Genomic DNA, 13496 nt, shown 5'->3' with positions numbered 1-13496 from the left:
AAAAGGGATGGCCCGCCCGAGATTCCCTTCCCAGCCCAACTACCGGTGGCCGGTCCATCACTGAGACTGGTCAATGCACGAGCTGGAAAATTTGGCGCCGAGCTCTCCAGTTGGTTTCAGTCTTTCAGACTCTGGAGCTCCCACCCAAATCATGCAAGAAAACGATGTTGTGGCGACTTGTGATACTCATCAGGGAACGGTTAGCGTATCGGACTCTCAGGCTAGATTTCATCACAGCATGGTTTAATGTTACTGTCACACTAAGCTAGGCTTTGTCGTCGGGGTCAGCTGACCCCAATAAATTTGCCCAAACTCAGTGGTACTTATTGTTTTGTACAGTTATCCAAAGGCAAAGACCCCGGTGTATATTAGTACCGACCCCAGCGCCACTTTTGTCTGGATTCGCCACTATGTCACAGTGTCGCAGTGTCATCGCCGTTCACCGACGGCATCTTATTGTATTTCGCTGAGCAAGTAGTGTTTCTTCTTCCTCTTCTTCAGTGTATTAGCGACAGATACGACCGGGGGGCGAGACAAGCACGTCGCCGTTTGCTCACCCACTGCTCAGCAATCTACCAAGAGGTCGGAATCGGTGAGTTTTTAATACGCCTCTGATGCAAAACACCGTTGAAAGTTGAAACTGTGGCGCTGGCGCGTTTGGTGGTCCAACAAACGAATCAATTATGAATAGACTACCTAAACCACAAAGGGGTTGGCTCGTCTCAAGAAAGATCAGTTCCTTAAAACGCATGAAGAAGCCGGGTGCTAATCAGCGACAGTAACCGCTACCGAAAACGTGGGACACACAAATAATTGCACTACACTACACGCAGCCGTTTTATATGCATACAAAAGGTCTCGATCTTGCATTTGAAAACAGGAGTCGTGCATCCGTGGAGATTTCGACAGATATATACACTCACGCGAGGTAGGAAAATGATTTTGTTTCAAAAAGAAAGAAAGAAAGAAAGAAAGAAAGAAAGAAAAATATTCCCCGTCGGAAGCATACAAATTTGAAGTGCCCATCAAAAGACTGGGAAGACAAATTGATTTATTACACGCAGATAGAGACATGCAAAGCAAGTGCCCTATGATAGTATGATTAGTTGATTACTAGTAGCTTAGTTTGTCCATTCCTATAATTAAACTACATGGCTGCACACTGTGCAAGCGCAATACACTTTTCCGTCTAACAATAAGTTTAAGTTATCGCCTCTAAAATTCGTCATAAAATATATTTTCATATTATACTTATTTGATACTATGAGCCTGTTCGCTTGGAGGAATTCTAGAGGAATTTGGATGGTTTTGAGGAATGCTGGAGGAATTTGTGAGAGAAAAACACTGTTTCGGATGAAAAAAGAAGTGTATCAAGCCGGATTTAGGTTGAATAAAATTAAAAAATAAATTAGGACAACTCTGTTTGAAACCAAGTGCACGCAGACATGTGGGAAAAAAAGGCCGAGCGAAGATCGAGCACACAATTTTTGTACCGTTTCTGTGACAGGTACCCAGGAAGGTCTTATGATGAAATGGTTTTTTTATGTGTGAAAGCCGCCATAAATTAGTAGTGATGGGACCAATGCAGCAAGTAGGTCAGGCAAGTGACTAGTCATAGTAGTCAACAGACAGCGTACTACAAGTTAACAGATGATGCCGCCCATCGCCGACTGCTTGTTACATTTTCGATTGCGGTGATTAACAAAGTGCCCCTAAAATTGCTAGCTAGTAGCTTCTAGTTTGTCCATTTGATATAATGAACTAGACGGCTGCACCGGCGCCTATGTATACATGGTTGAAATCAGGGCCTGAAGAGATGAAAACAAATGGTGAAAAAGACCATGCTGAGAGGAATTTGTGTCGTTTTCACGACAGGATGGTCTTGGAGGAAATCAGTTTTTCAGGAAAGCCGCCATAAATTAGTATTGTTCTGATGTAAAGTTTACAGTGCCTGCCGCCCGCCCGTATGCTTGTTTGCATATCCGTTGTCGTGATCGACCTCACCTCACTGCATTAGTTGACAATTACTTCATCCGTTGCAAAAATATACTTATGTTTTATCTTCGAGTCATGTGTGATACCTCATTGGGAATCCCGTGGGTGACACAAAATTTACTTGCCGATGATACGAAACACCAACAATAGTCAAATTTACTTGCCAGCGATATGAAACACCAACAATAGTCGCTATGTCTTGAAATATAATAGATTTTTGGTTATCCTGAAATATAATGCATTTCTATTATTCTAAATCAAACCATCCTAAGTTTCACCAAATTTATAGAGAAAAGTATTAGCATCTATCAGATCAAAGAGATAAATTATAAAATAGGTTTCATAATATATCTAAGGAAGCTCATTTGATACAGTAAATGTTACAGTAATAATTGTTATAAATTTGATCAATCTTAGAATAGTAGTTTAACTTATGACAACCGGATATCCTTCTATTTTTCGGGAAGGAAGGATAGAAATCCATACTTGTCCATGTCCGATTTCTCCTCCCATTGGTTACAGTCAAATTGGGCTTTTGCATAGACGATACTTACCTTTAAAAATACATACAAGACACAATTTTGATCCTATATGGCCTGCAACGCTACACTGTGCTCATCAATTTAATATTATAACCTCCATGGCCATAAAATTGGCATTATGCTAAGCACTTTCAAATATAAATCCAGTGATATTAAACTTATAGTATAATCCACAGGTTCGTAAACTAATTGTTAATCAAAAGATTAGAAAGTTGATATCAAAATTGTATAGTATAATCTATATATTCTTAGATTAAATGTTAATCAAAAGATTAAAAAGCTTGAATCTTGAGTCGCACGTACCTTAAAAAGGGGGTAAGGATAAAAGGAAGGAGCAATAACGAACACAAATGTGGCCAGAGCACTTGTTGATTTGCACTCGCCGATTTCCGCATTGTCTTCAGTTCCAAGTTCAAATCCTGCAGCCTGCAGGCATACCTTCCACGTTTCCTCAAACAATGTTACTGCAATTTTGTACAAGCACCGCCTTTCCCGACATGGATATTGTAGATAACCAAAGCTCAAGCCTTAAGGACAGTAGCGAATGAGTGCTTCAGGTTCAAAGTTTTGATCCAAAATAAACCTAGGATTCTGAATTATCTACTTCATCTGAATGAAAAGGGCTATAAACTCTACGATAACCAAAGAGCAAAAAAATTCAGCTGACACGGCCATGCCCACTGGAATACCAACGGTTCAGAACAAATTTCAGCACATTCTGTGCACCATTTCCTCATGTGGGAATTTTACATACTGGCCAGTTAAATCATAAAAGCTCACCAGTGATGCATAACAAACCAATGTAAAGTCCCAACTCTGTTAATATTGATCATGATTGTGGTTTCTTGGCAAACCGCTGCAAGCCTTTTGGGAGTTAGACATCTTCGCCTATCAGCTGTTTGTTGTCAGGTCGCCCAACGATCTCCTTGGATTGCTCTAGGAAGGGCCTCTTGGATTTGAAAACATCTTCCTCTTTCTTCTTGGCCCGCTTGCTAGGTTTGCTCCTACCCTTGGTCTTCTTTTTGCGCTCAATGTTCTTGGCGGCTTCAATGGCATCTTCCATTTCTTCCTCAATCTCCTTACTGGTCTTCTTCTCTTTATTCTTTGGAGCTCTTACAGTGGCTATCATGTTCGGGTTGAGCATGATAGTCTCCGGCGGGAGTTTATTGAGGAAAGCATGCACCTCCTCATCACGCTCATGCTTGGTAGTTTACATGGGGTTGTCAACAAGTTCAGCTCACCAGATCCTGGAACAAGGACGGAAGAAAAGCCCATCGAGTGCCCAAACCCTAGAATATCTCCATACGGGTGGAACGAAACCTTCCCGACTTGATAGCCCTTCATTATTTTGTGTTTCATGTAAAGTTTATAATCATTCCCACCAGAATCCCTGTATATCTCTACCTGAGATCCATTACTGCAGGCCAACAGCCCCTTCTAGCTAAAATCCAAGGACTGAGCACGCTGTGGCCTGTGGATAAAAATGTATAACCTCATACTTCCTCAGGTCCCAGATCTTTATCTTCCTGTCAACACCTGTTGTTGCCATAAGGTGGCCGCCCCTGTCAAATGCAACAGCAGTCACCGGGCCATGATGACACAGCATAGTAACAAGGGGTTTCACGCTGGTTGGCTTCCACATGGCAACTTTAGCATGCCCAAGGGCAATGACAGCATTGTAAGGATTGGCCCGCATATATCGGTACAGCCCAGACCAGTCCTGTAATTTGCAACCATTTCACCAGTGCTCACATCTTGGTAGTGGAGCTGCCCAAAGCTGTTTATCGATGCCAAGAGGAATTGTTTAGACATAAATTGGAGTTCCAATGCTTTTCCATGTTCCTGCCAACATAGAAGTGATCAGGCTCACAAAAGAAAACATCTTCAGAGTTTAGGACGTCTATGCACCAAGGACAGGTTGACTGATAAACACCTCTCAAATTCTATGTTGCTAAACTGTTGCGATGCTGATTGGCACACAGTATTATACTCCAAAGAAATTTAGTACAATAAGTTCATTTGAATGCCCAGTGGGATATAAAAGGAGAACAAAAAGGTACTAAATTGATCAAGTGACAGATGATCTCCTGGATGCAGAGCATTTGATGACTGAACGGTGAAGTATGTCTTATTGATCATTTAACATTTGCAAACTTTTATTTTCAGTATTGCTGAAAAATTATATGTTCTTGGAAAATACCAATGTTATTGAGACTCAGTCACATGTGGCTAAGGTCCACTTTCAGTTTGACATGTAGTGCAGTTTTCATGGATGCAAACAAAGAGAATATAATACTTTTTTCTACAATTTTCCTAAAAGCATGAACAGTACAGCAACACAGAAGTATCAATAACTCCTATATTCACCAAGAGAAAAGACATTGCAATCATGCTTACCTTCAGACAGTGAATTTCTGTACCATGTCGATTATATATGTATAGGGTTACCTGTTTCAAAAATATTCCATGAGTAACTACGAAATGTTAATAGTACACAGGAAACAGAGACCAACAGCCATATCCAACTGCCTTGAAGAATAAAGCATCAACTACAAGCATATACAATTTTGCTTGATCTAGCCTAGTATAAACATTTAAAACTATAGAATAATCCAATGGCTTAGTACAGCAGTGACGAACAGTTCCAGACAAGAATTCAAAGTAGTCAAATCTCAGACCTCAAATGGCAACTCTCAGCTGCTCCTACCTCACGTTATCAAGATTCCGATTATGACTAGAAGTTCAATGGGCTGCCAGAAATAGGCTTATTGTTCACATAAATGCAGGTTGCATGGAATAGTATAGCTTCAGGATTTATTTTTTGAAAGGATAACTTCAGGATATTTCTATGAGGAACATGCAACAACTTGGAAATAATATTATGACCTGGTTGATCAAAAAATCTCACAAAAATTTGGCAACGTGTTCTCATTTATGAGATCCTGAGCAGAGATTGATATCAATTTTAATATTCCTTCATTTCATATTTTTCAAACCAACAGTTAATACTTAATACATGTTAAATATTTTATGAACAATGATGACATAGTACATAGTTGAAAGTAAAAAATATACGTTTTTGAGCGATTGCATACAACTGCTCATTGTGTAAATATGTCACATCGTGAACAGTTTCCCTCACCTAAAGAAATAAAAAACAAACCAGATAAGTGTAATATCCATGAATGCTTGTTGTGATTATTAAAACTGGGAGAAAGTGGCAAAAAAGAGCATGGGTGATGGTGGAAATATTTTGACAGAAATTGAAAGATACATCACCATTGGTGCAGGGCCACCAACATTGTTCAAAATGGAGTTCATCTTAGTAAACATGGACCATAAACACAAAAAGACAGGAATAGCCTCCTGCTATTCTAAGAAAATGACAAGCCTGGAGTACAATAATCAGGTTGGTTTACATTTAGCTGCCACAATTCAAAGCATATGAAATGGGAAAAAATACATTATCAGAGTTAAGTTATTAATTGCATTAAATGTAGAACTTCCATCTTGATAGCAGTTAAAAGTTGCCACATAATTTTTTTAAGTGTTCATGCTACCCCGCGGACATGATCGAACAAGTTGGTGCTTACTAGGCTACCTGTGTGGCAAAGGGGAGCTTGATCAACACAATTTTTGCAACCAAACCCTTGAGACTTACATATGACTCAGCCTCCATATCCATCCATTCCCCTCCCTCCTCCCGGAGGTGCCACCATATAGGGATATTTGGAAATCAAGTGGATGAAATGAACCCCACACACTAATGACGCGCCTATGGATCCATGGTAGGAGGTGACCAGACCCATCTGTGCGAGCAAGGTACCAAAGGGCGCTAGGCAGGCACCAGGCGACTGCCTAGTGCCAAGGTCCAAGGGTACCTAAGTGGAGATTAAACACAATTATAAATGTTTTTTCTTTTTTGCCAGGATGTCCTTGAGTGCATCACTACATCACAAATTTAGACCATCCTTGATAATAGGCCCAGCAGGACAGCAGTGGTATCTCCCTTGGCCCAGAAAACATTGATTAATGATCCTACAGCCAAACCTTATGCCCTCCCATACTATTCTCCTCCTGTCTCTCTTGCAGTATGCACACATCGCCTCCGGTGCCGCACCTCTTTCCTCTTCCCAGCGATGCACACTTGCACCACAATGCCAGCCACAATTTGCATGTCGTACGGTCTCGCATCACTGGCCTCAGGTGGCCCGGCCTCGTGATAGCATGCGCTAGGGAGGGCTTGCATGGGGCGGTGCTGTGCCGGCGGCAACACAAGGAGCACAAGCTTGAGATTCCTCTCGCAATCAGCAGCGAGACAGCAAGAATGTGATGGCAACAACTGCAGTGCAAGACCTTTCGGCCAGCCAACCCGTGCTCTTGACAGCCTGCCTCGCTCCCAATTTTCCTCGCTTCCATGCCACTTGCCCGCTAGGCTGCATTTAATTAGACACATGTGGCTTAGGTGATACACCAAGGTTCCTTATGCTTAAGCGCACCTGGGTGAGTGCTTAATAGCGTTTTTTCAAACACTGTGTGCAAGTAGGCCAGCATGTCTAGTTTTGGCATGTAGAGGATGGCATAAAGAAATTCCCACAAATTTGAGTAACTTTCGAGATCCATGATCTGGTTGCAACCATCTTGCAAGTTCTCATGTACATGCCTATATGCCATCTTCCTCATCATTCATCAATGAGGATAGCATTAAAAAAATAGCCATTTCTATCATACTTTTATCTTTCACTCCTACCACTCATTATTGTTTTAGCCTTCTCTAGCATCTAGTTCCTATACTTACAGAAAAAACAACTCCAGTGTAACAGAACTAGAAGCTGGCATACACAAGGGTAAGTGGAGTAAACCCGTGTGGATGAAAATTCTTCAATGGTAAAAAGAACTTACCTCATAAGATTTACCAGGTAAGATCATATCAAATGGTTTTCTTGAACTCAAAAGATCCACCTCCTTCAATATATCCCTTTGTGAAAATCTATGTCTTCTCCAAATGATCAGGCTCTAAAAGACCTTCATTAGTAGACATAAGCCACTGCAAAACCGAGTAACAGAAAACAGACAAGGACAAATCTTCAAAATGAACAATGGCTTTTTTCTCATATGCGCAGGAGATCGGCGTGTTGACAATAGCTAATTCAAGAGCATAATCATCATGAACGAAGGTTATGAGAATCGCGAGTCAAACTAAGGAATCTAATCTAAAAGATAAACATATTTAAGTTTTTTTGACAAGTCACCAGGGGGGACGACAGTCCCCACCTGAATATATTTCCACAGATACCTGCAAAGCCGGGAATGAAAGGTTACAAGACGGGCCGACGGGGCAAACCCAGAGGTACATAGCAGCGGCGAGACAGGAATGCCAACACAAACACCAACAAAGCAATAGAGCCCCTCATACTGTCTTCAAAAAGGTAGGCATGCCGTTTCACAAATTGCTACTTCTACTTCCTCCTATCACAAATACAAGTCCATCTAGGTTTGCCTTTGAGCCAAACTTTTTTATATCTTCAACTATCAATATCTAAAAATATTTATATAGATTGAAAGGACAAGTTTGGCATCATTATATTTATTATGAAAACTACTCATACTTTTTATTTAAGACAATATACTTTTATAGATATTGCTAGACAAAGTGACATATTAGAGACCGCATCGATGTCCCAGTTCTGCTCAGAGGAAGGGCTAGGAGCTGATCTAAGATAACAAAGTTCTGCTCCAAAGCAAGTATGTTTCAACTCAGCAATTGTACTTTCAGTAAGCCAATATGCATAAAACACAACATACAAATCTCCCTGAGGCTTTGTCCTTTTTGCCAGTAATGTTCCAGTAACTCATATAATGCTTAAAATGCTAACCTGCACTTCATCAGTTCATCCAAACAGGATTCCCTTGGAGTCAATACAGCTAAACATCAATTCTGTGGTACAATAACATACACAAACAATAACCAATCACAGGTTTTTAATATCAGATTTTCTTGTTTCATCCACCTAATGTTCACAATTACACCTAAGATTTTTCTAGCGAGACACCCAACTTGTTTTGCGATCCAAATTCAGAACAATGCAATGAAATGAGAGATGACTGTTTCGGTCTGTGCAGCAGTTTTTTTTAAAGATCCGACAAAGCCGGCTTATATTAATAAGAAGGAAGCAGATACATGCACCAGAGGCACAATACAACTTAAACAACTCGCTCGGCGAGGATTACCGACCAAGGTGAGAAAAACCTAAGGGATTACTCGCAACCAAGGAAACAACATAGAACCAAGAGAAAAAGAGCTACATCCTATTACTCATCTTCTTTCTCAACTTCTTCAGCCACAATAACATTGCCCCTCCTGGATGAACCATTGCGCGCGTGAGCCAGAGCGGTAAGGGCCGCTACCACATTTGGAGGAGGCGACCCCTTGTACCTCTCTAGGAACAGCTTAAAAATAGCCTCATCTCCAGGGTCGAGCATTTCAATTTGCTGGGCTAAACGGTGTTGTGCAGCAGCTTTTGCAGTAGCTTCTCTTTTACAGTGAGCTGGCCTTTCTAATTCTTGTCCCACAGCGCCTACAAAACCATTCCAGAACCAAACTAGTCAATGGTCAGTTTCAAGAGGAACTATCAGTAGCATAGCTGGCCAGCATATTCATCCTAAGTAGAATGATTAACACTTGCAACTCGTTTGCAAAAGCACAATAATGGATTACCTCCATCCTCCAGGTCAGCACCCTTCCCCGTGAATACTTGCAGCCTGTTCACGTGTTGGCTTCGGCCAGGCTTATTCATCCAGCCAACGATATTTTCCTCTCACAAAAAACCAGCACCAGTCAGCCCAAATCAGCACCAGACCAACCAGCGAACACGCCGTTGGCCTCCTTCATCTCCAGCTCGTGGTCAGGGGCGGGCCCAGTAAATGACATGGTACGCCCAATAACTTTTGAAAAAAAAAATGAAATAGATTAGGTTAGGGTTCGGGTGCTCGGTTTCGCACAACACAGCAGGAAGGGAAGAGGAGGGGTGCTCATACCTGGTGGTTTTTGGTTGCCAGCGAAGGTCCCGACGAAGACTTGGAGAAGGAGCCTACGAGGCTCACGTGGCGTAGAGCGGCGGCGGCGGTCGCCTAGTAGCGCCACGAGAATGCGCACGCGTGAAGGGTGGACGGGAGAGAAAAAAGGCTGGCGGTGAATGCACCCTAAAAAAATTGTGGGCCTAAAGCAGGTGAATATGTAGGCCCACGGATCAAATCAGATTCTCCAATTAGATTGGTTTGGTTATTGTAGTTGTCTAATAAAATTATCTCTACACAACTAAAACATTCATAACTATTCCGTCCACATGTGCTATACAAAACCGCTCCATGCGATTAGATTAGAAAGGCAACGCGCACTCGCTCCATGCGATCAGCTCAATCCCCATAACAGCCGCAGCAAATCAGGAAGGCAAAAATCAATATTCCCTTATTTGCTCCATCTAAAAAATACATATGGGTTTCGTCCAACGACAGTTTGGTGTGCGCGCCGGACGTTCCACCCTGACGTAAATACCACACGGTCATCGCCCCTCCATATCGCTCCGCTCGTTCGCCGGTAAAATTCCGTGTCCTACTTGATCCCGTCGCCCCCTTCCAACCCAACGAAAGCGACACAAAAGGAAGCCCGTAGATCACGCCTCCCCTTCCCCTTCCTTTACTTTTCCTTCATGTATGTATCCACAAATCACGCTGGATAAGGAAACTGATCGTTCATCAGTCAACTTCTCTTCGTAGATACGAGGTCCAACGCTTCGTCCGCAAGGACCTGCCGCTGCTCCACTAGAGACGCGCGGCTCTTCATCGGAAGGACCTACCGCTCAGAGATCCGCACCTCCCCGAAGGGAGGAGCCACGGAAGGAGGATAGGGACATTACTGGGAAGCCATGGAGAAGCGGGAGTTCTTGACCTCTTGAACGCCGCCGATGAGGTGTTCTTCCCTGCCTCATGGACCCTATGAAGGGAAAGGTGGACTTTTTCTCGGCTGATAAGCAAGGAGGGGGATGGAGCCATGGCAGCATGCAACAACCTCAGGTGTTGCATCATTGGGCGTCGGCGGTGGGAACAACTTCGAGCTGAACCTAGGTTTCCTCTCTGGAGGGAGGACTCGGGAGAGAGCGAGAATTAAAGCAATACGAGATAGGGAAGAGATGGAGGCGCCGAGGAAGCAGGCGAGCTCGCACAGGAGCAGGTTGCCAAGTAGCAGCAATTCCGGATTTTGATGCCCATCCGCTACATAACAAGAGCAGCAGCCAGCAGAAGGGGAAAGTGGAACGACCGAAGGAGACAGACGCCAGGCGAGCAGGATAAAAAATTTCATCACGTACGTCACCAGCGGTTGATTCTTTTGGTGCTATTTCTTTTAGTGTTGGCCCTGGTTAGTTCCTCGACCATATTGCTTCTGATTTTAGTCGATTTATTCGTGCATCTAGCGCAGTTGCAGCAGGAACTGCTTTTGCTGCTTAGCAGCAGGTCCTTGTGTTCCTCTGAGCTTCTAGCAGCTCTGCCGCTCAAGTGCTTATTTTTCTATTGTATCATCAAGCGATTCATCAGCTTTTCATCAACTCAGTGTAGGATGAGGAGGACGCGAGTGTAGGTGTACCAGTTCTGATGCTTCTTTTCAGCATGCAGGTGAAGCGTGACTAACAACGTTAGTTTAAAAAAAACAATGTTGGTTATTTTTTAGGCCTAAAGATTCATGAAAGCTATAAGCATGTGCGTCATAGGCAAAATTTATATCGTCCGTACAACTAAAACATTCATAACTATTCCGTCCACATGTACGACATCAAAGCTGCTCCATGCGATAAGATCAGGAAGGCAATGCGCACTCGCTTCATGCGATCAGCTCAATCCCCATAACAGCCGTAGCAAATCAGGCAGGCAAAAATCAATTCTCCGCGATAGATATTTTTTTGGTGCCACAATCACCGCTTTGGGTCATTGGTCTGCCCCTACGATTCCCGCCTGCTTTCACCGCGCTTCCCCCGCGCGATATAAAAGAAAACCGTCATCCGCGTCGCTCCCCCGTGATTTGTCCACCACCATCTGCGTCGCTCCCCGTGATTCATCCATGAGAAAAGGAATCGTCATCTAGCTCACGCCCCAAGATTCGACCGTAGACAGACAATTGCTCTCCACTCGCGGCTGCCGTCGTCCTCATCCGCCGCCCCGTCGTCGCCGTCACCCGCCAGGATCTTGCGCCGTCATCACCGTCACGGGCAGTCCTCGCCATCATCGCCCTCACCTTTGATGTCCTCCATCTTCCTCACCAGCCGATCCATCCACTGTCGGCTGTCGTGGGAGGGACTAAAGGACCTCGTGGTACACCTCCTGCCCATGCTGCTCTGTGACGCCTGGAGGACGTGTGGTTTCGATCTTGCCGGCTGCCGCTACCGCGTGCACGCCGCCTGCACGTGCTGCTCCTGCCCCAAGACGGTGGGGTCGGCCGCCGAAGAACCCTGCCCCTGACCAACCGTCGGGTAGCCCGGCGTCCCCGCTGGCGGCGGCCGAGGTGGAGGTGATTGGGGACTACGAGCGCGAGTGGACCGCGAGGATCTAGGAGAACATGGAGTGGATGCAGGAACTCGGCATCTTTGACCTCGCGCAGACCCTCAGCTACTCCGCCACCGCCTCGGGTCGTAGTACTGGCAGCGTGCGGTGGCGCCGGAAGCCCGTGGAGCCGGTGTTCGCTGGCAGGGCTAGGGTGAGGTCCGCATCACCGGTGCCCTCACGGAGGTCACTCAGGTATTACTTTCTCTGATCTGGGTTATCAGCCTCCATGGTATTCGTGCAAAGCATGTTCTCTTAGTTGAACTATTGAGAGATTAGATTCTTAATTGTAGAATAGATTCTAAAACATGTCCTGTGAAACATAAACTTGTTATGATTATCTTTCCGTAGCACTTGATTCTTAATTGAAGTGATGCGACAATTGAAGTTGATGTTTTAGTTTTGCATTCAAATTTAGAGTTATATTTTAACTATCTATCTTTCGTGAAGACTTATGTAATATTGATTGGAACACTATGATTGTGGTATCTATTTTAGATAGTAGTATAACACACGCTCATACATATGTTATCGTGGTATTATGTGTTCCCGTTGCAACGCACGGGCATTTACCTAGTAATTTTACAAACTTATATTTTTAAAAACCAAAGCCATACAATACCATAGGATTTATAAACTAGTGTTTTTTGGGTGCCATTTACTTTTTCGAAATCATGATGTGTTTGGCTACTTGTATTTTTGATTGAGGACAATATGCTGCTTTTGTATCCATACATGTAAACACACTTAGTGTTATTTTGTATGCACATAGCAACCTATTTCCTATTTAAATGAATGTTGGTCCTTAGAAGACAATAGTACGGTAATATAAAGATAGAATGAGCAGCCAAACTTGTCCTAGATATCAAAATACTTGTTATTTTTACTAATCCTTCCATAGCTTTCAATTCTAATCGGATCTCACAAAACCTTGCATTCAAACTAATCATAACTCTACTTTTATATCTCGGGCCTAAAAGTGCATCTATCTCTTTAGTGTTTTTTTATCAATTGAATGACAATATGATTAAAGGTCAAATAAGTCTACTAAGTGTTGAGTAAGAATTTAATCTTATCGTATACATTTGAGTTATACTTTATTGAATGAATGTTTGAGAATCAAGGCTCAACAAGTTGGCAAACAAATATGGTATCTCATAAATATATGTGACTATTTGTGACGACGTGGCGAGCCAAAGTGTGTGAAGGAAAAGAGACATAGACTTATGCATATATATGGTCCCTCATACGAACCTTGGTTATGTTGTGCCAGCAATAGCAAGTCAAAATGTGCATTGTTGAGAAGGATATACATGGTCTCTCCTATATGTGCCTGTTTGCATATCCATTGAACCATTTTCGTAATGT

At 43.1% G+C, this 13496-nt stretch overlaps 1 protein-coding gene, 1 long non-coding RNA gene and 1 pseudogene across 2 annotated transcripts in view; 1 reads left to right on the top strand and 2 right to left on the bottom strand.

The window, feature by feature from the left end:
• Nucleotides 1–3357: 3357 nt before the first annotated feature.
• On the bottom strand, nucleotides 3358–7893 carry LOC136544474 (probable U3 small nucleolar RNA-associated protein 7; annotated as a pseudogene).
• An 882-nt stretch (nucleotides 7894–8775) lies between these two features.
• On the bottom strand, nucleotides 8776–9694 carry LOC136547022 (uncharacterized). The gene is made up of 3 exons (XR_010781469.1): nucleotides 9576–9694; nucleotides 9256–9482; nucleotides 8776–9115 (listed from the first exon to the last, which is right to left on the bottom strand). It is a non-coding gene; the product is annotated as an uncharacterized lncRNA (long non-coding RNA).
• Nucleotides 9695–12144: 2450 nt separating this feature from the next.
• Nucleotides 12145–13496, top strand: part of LOC136544473 (fasciclin-like arabinogalactan protein 11) — a 38153-nt gene continuing 36801 nt past the window's right edge. Inside the window, exon 1 of the mRNA XM_066536627.1 lies at nucleotides 12145–12282. Within this exon, the coding sequence (XP_066392724.1) occupies nucleotides 12145–12282 (138 nt within the window). The remainder of the gene's footprint in view (nucleotides 12283–13496) is intronic.

The sequence above is a fragment of the Miscanthus floridulus genome, chromosome 3, assembly GCF_019320115.1.
Source record: "Miscanthus floridulus cultivar M001 chromosome 3, ASM1932011v1, whole genome shotgun sequence".
NCBI lineage: Eukaryota > Viridiplantae > Streptophyta > Magnoliopsida > Poales > Poaceae > Miscanthus > Miscanthus floridulus.
The sequence above is the reverse complement of the archived record's forward strand: the minus strand, read 5'-3'. Positions and strand labels throughout refer to the sequence as shown.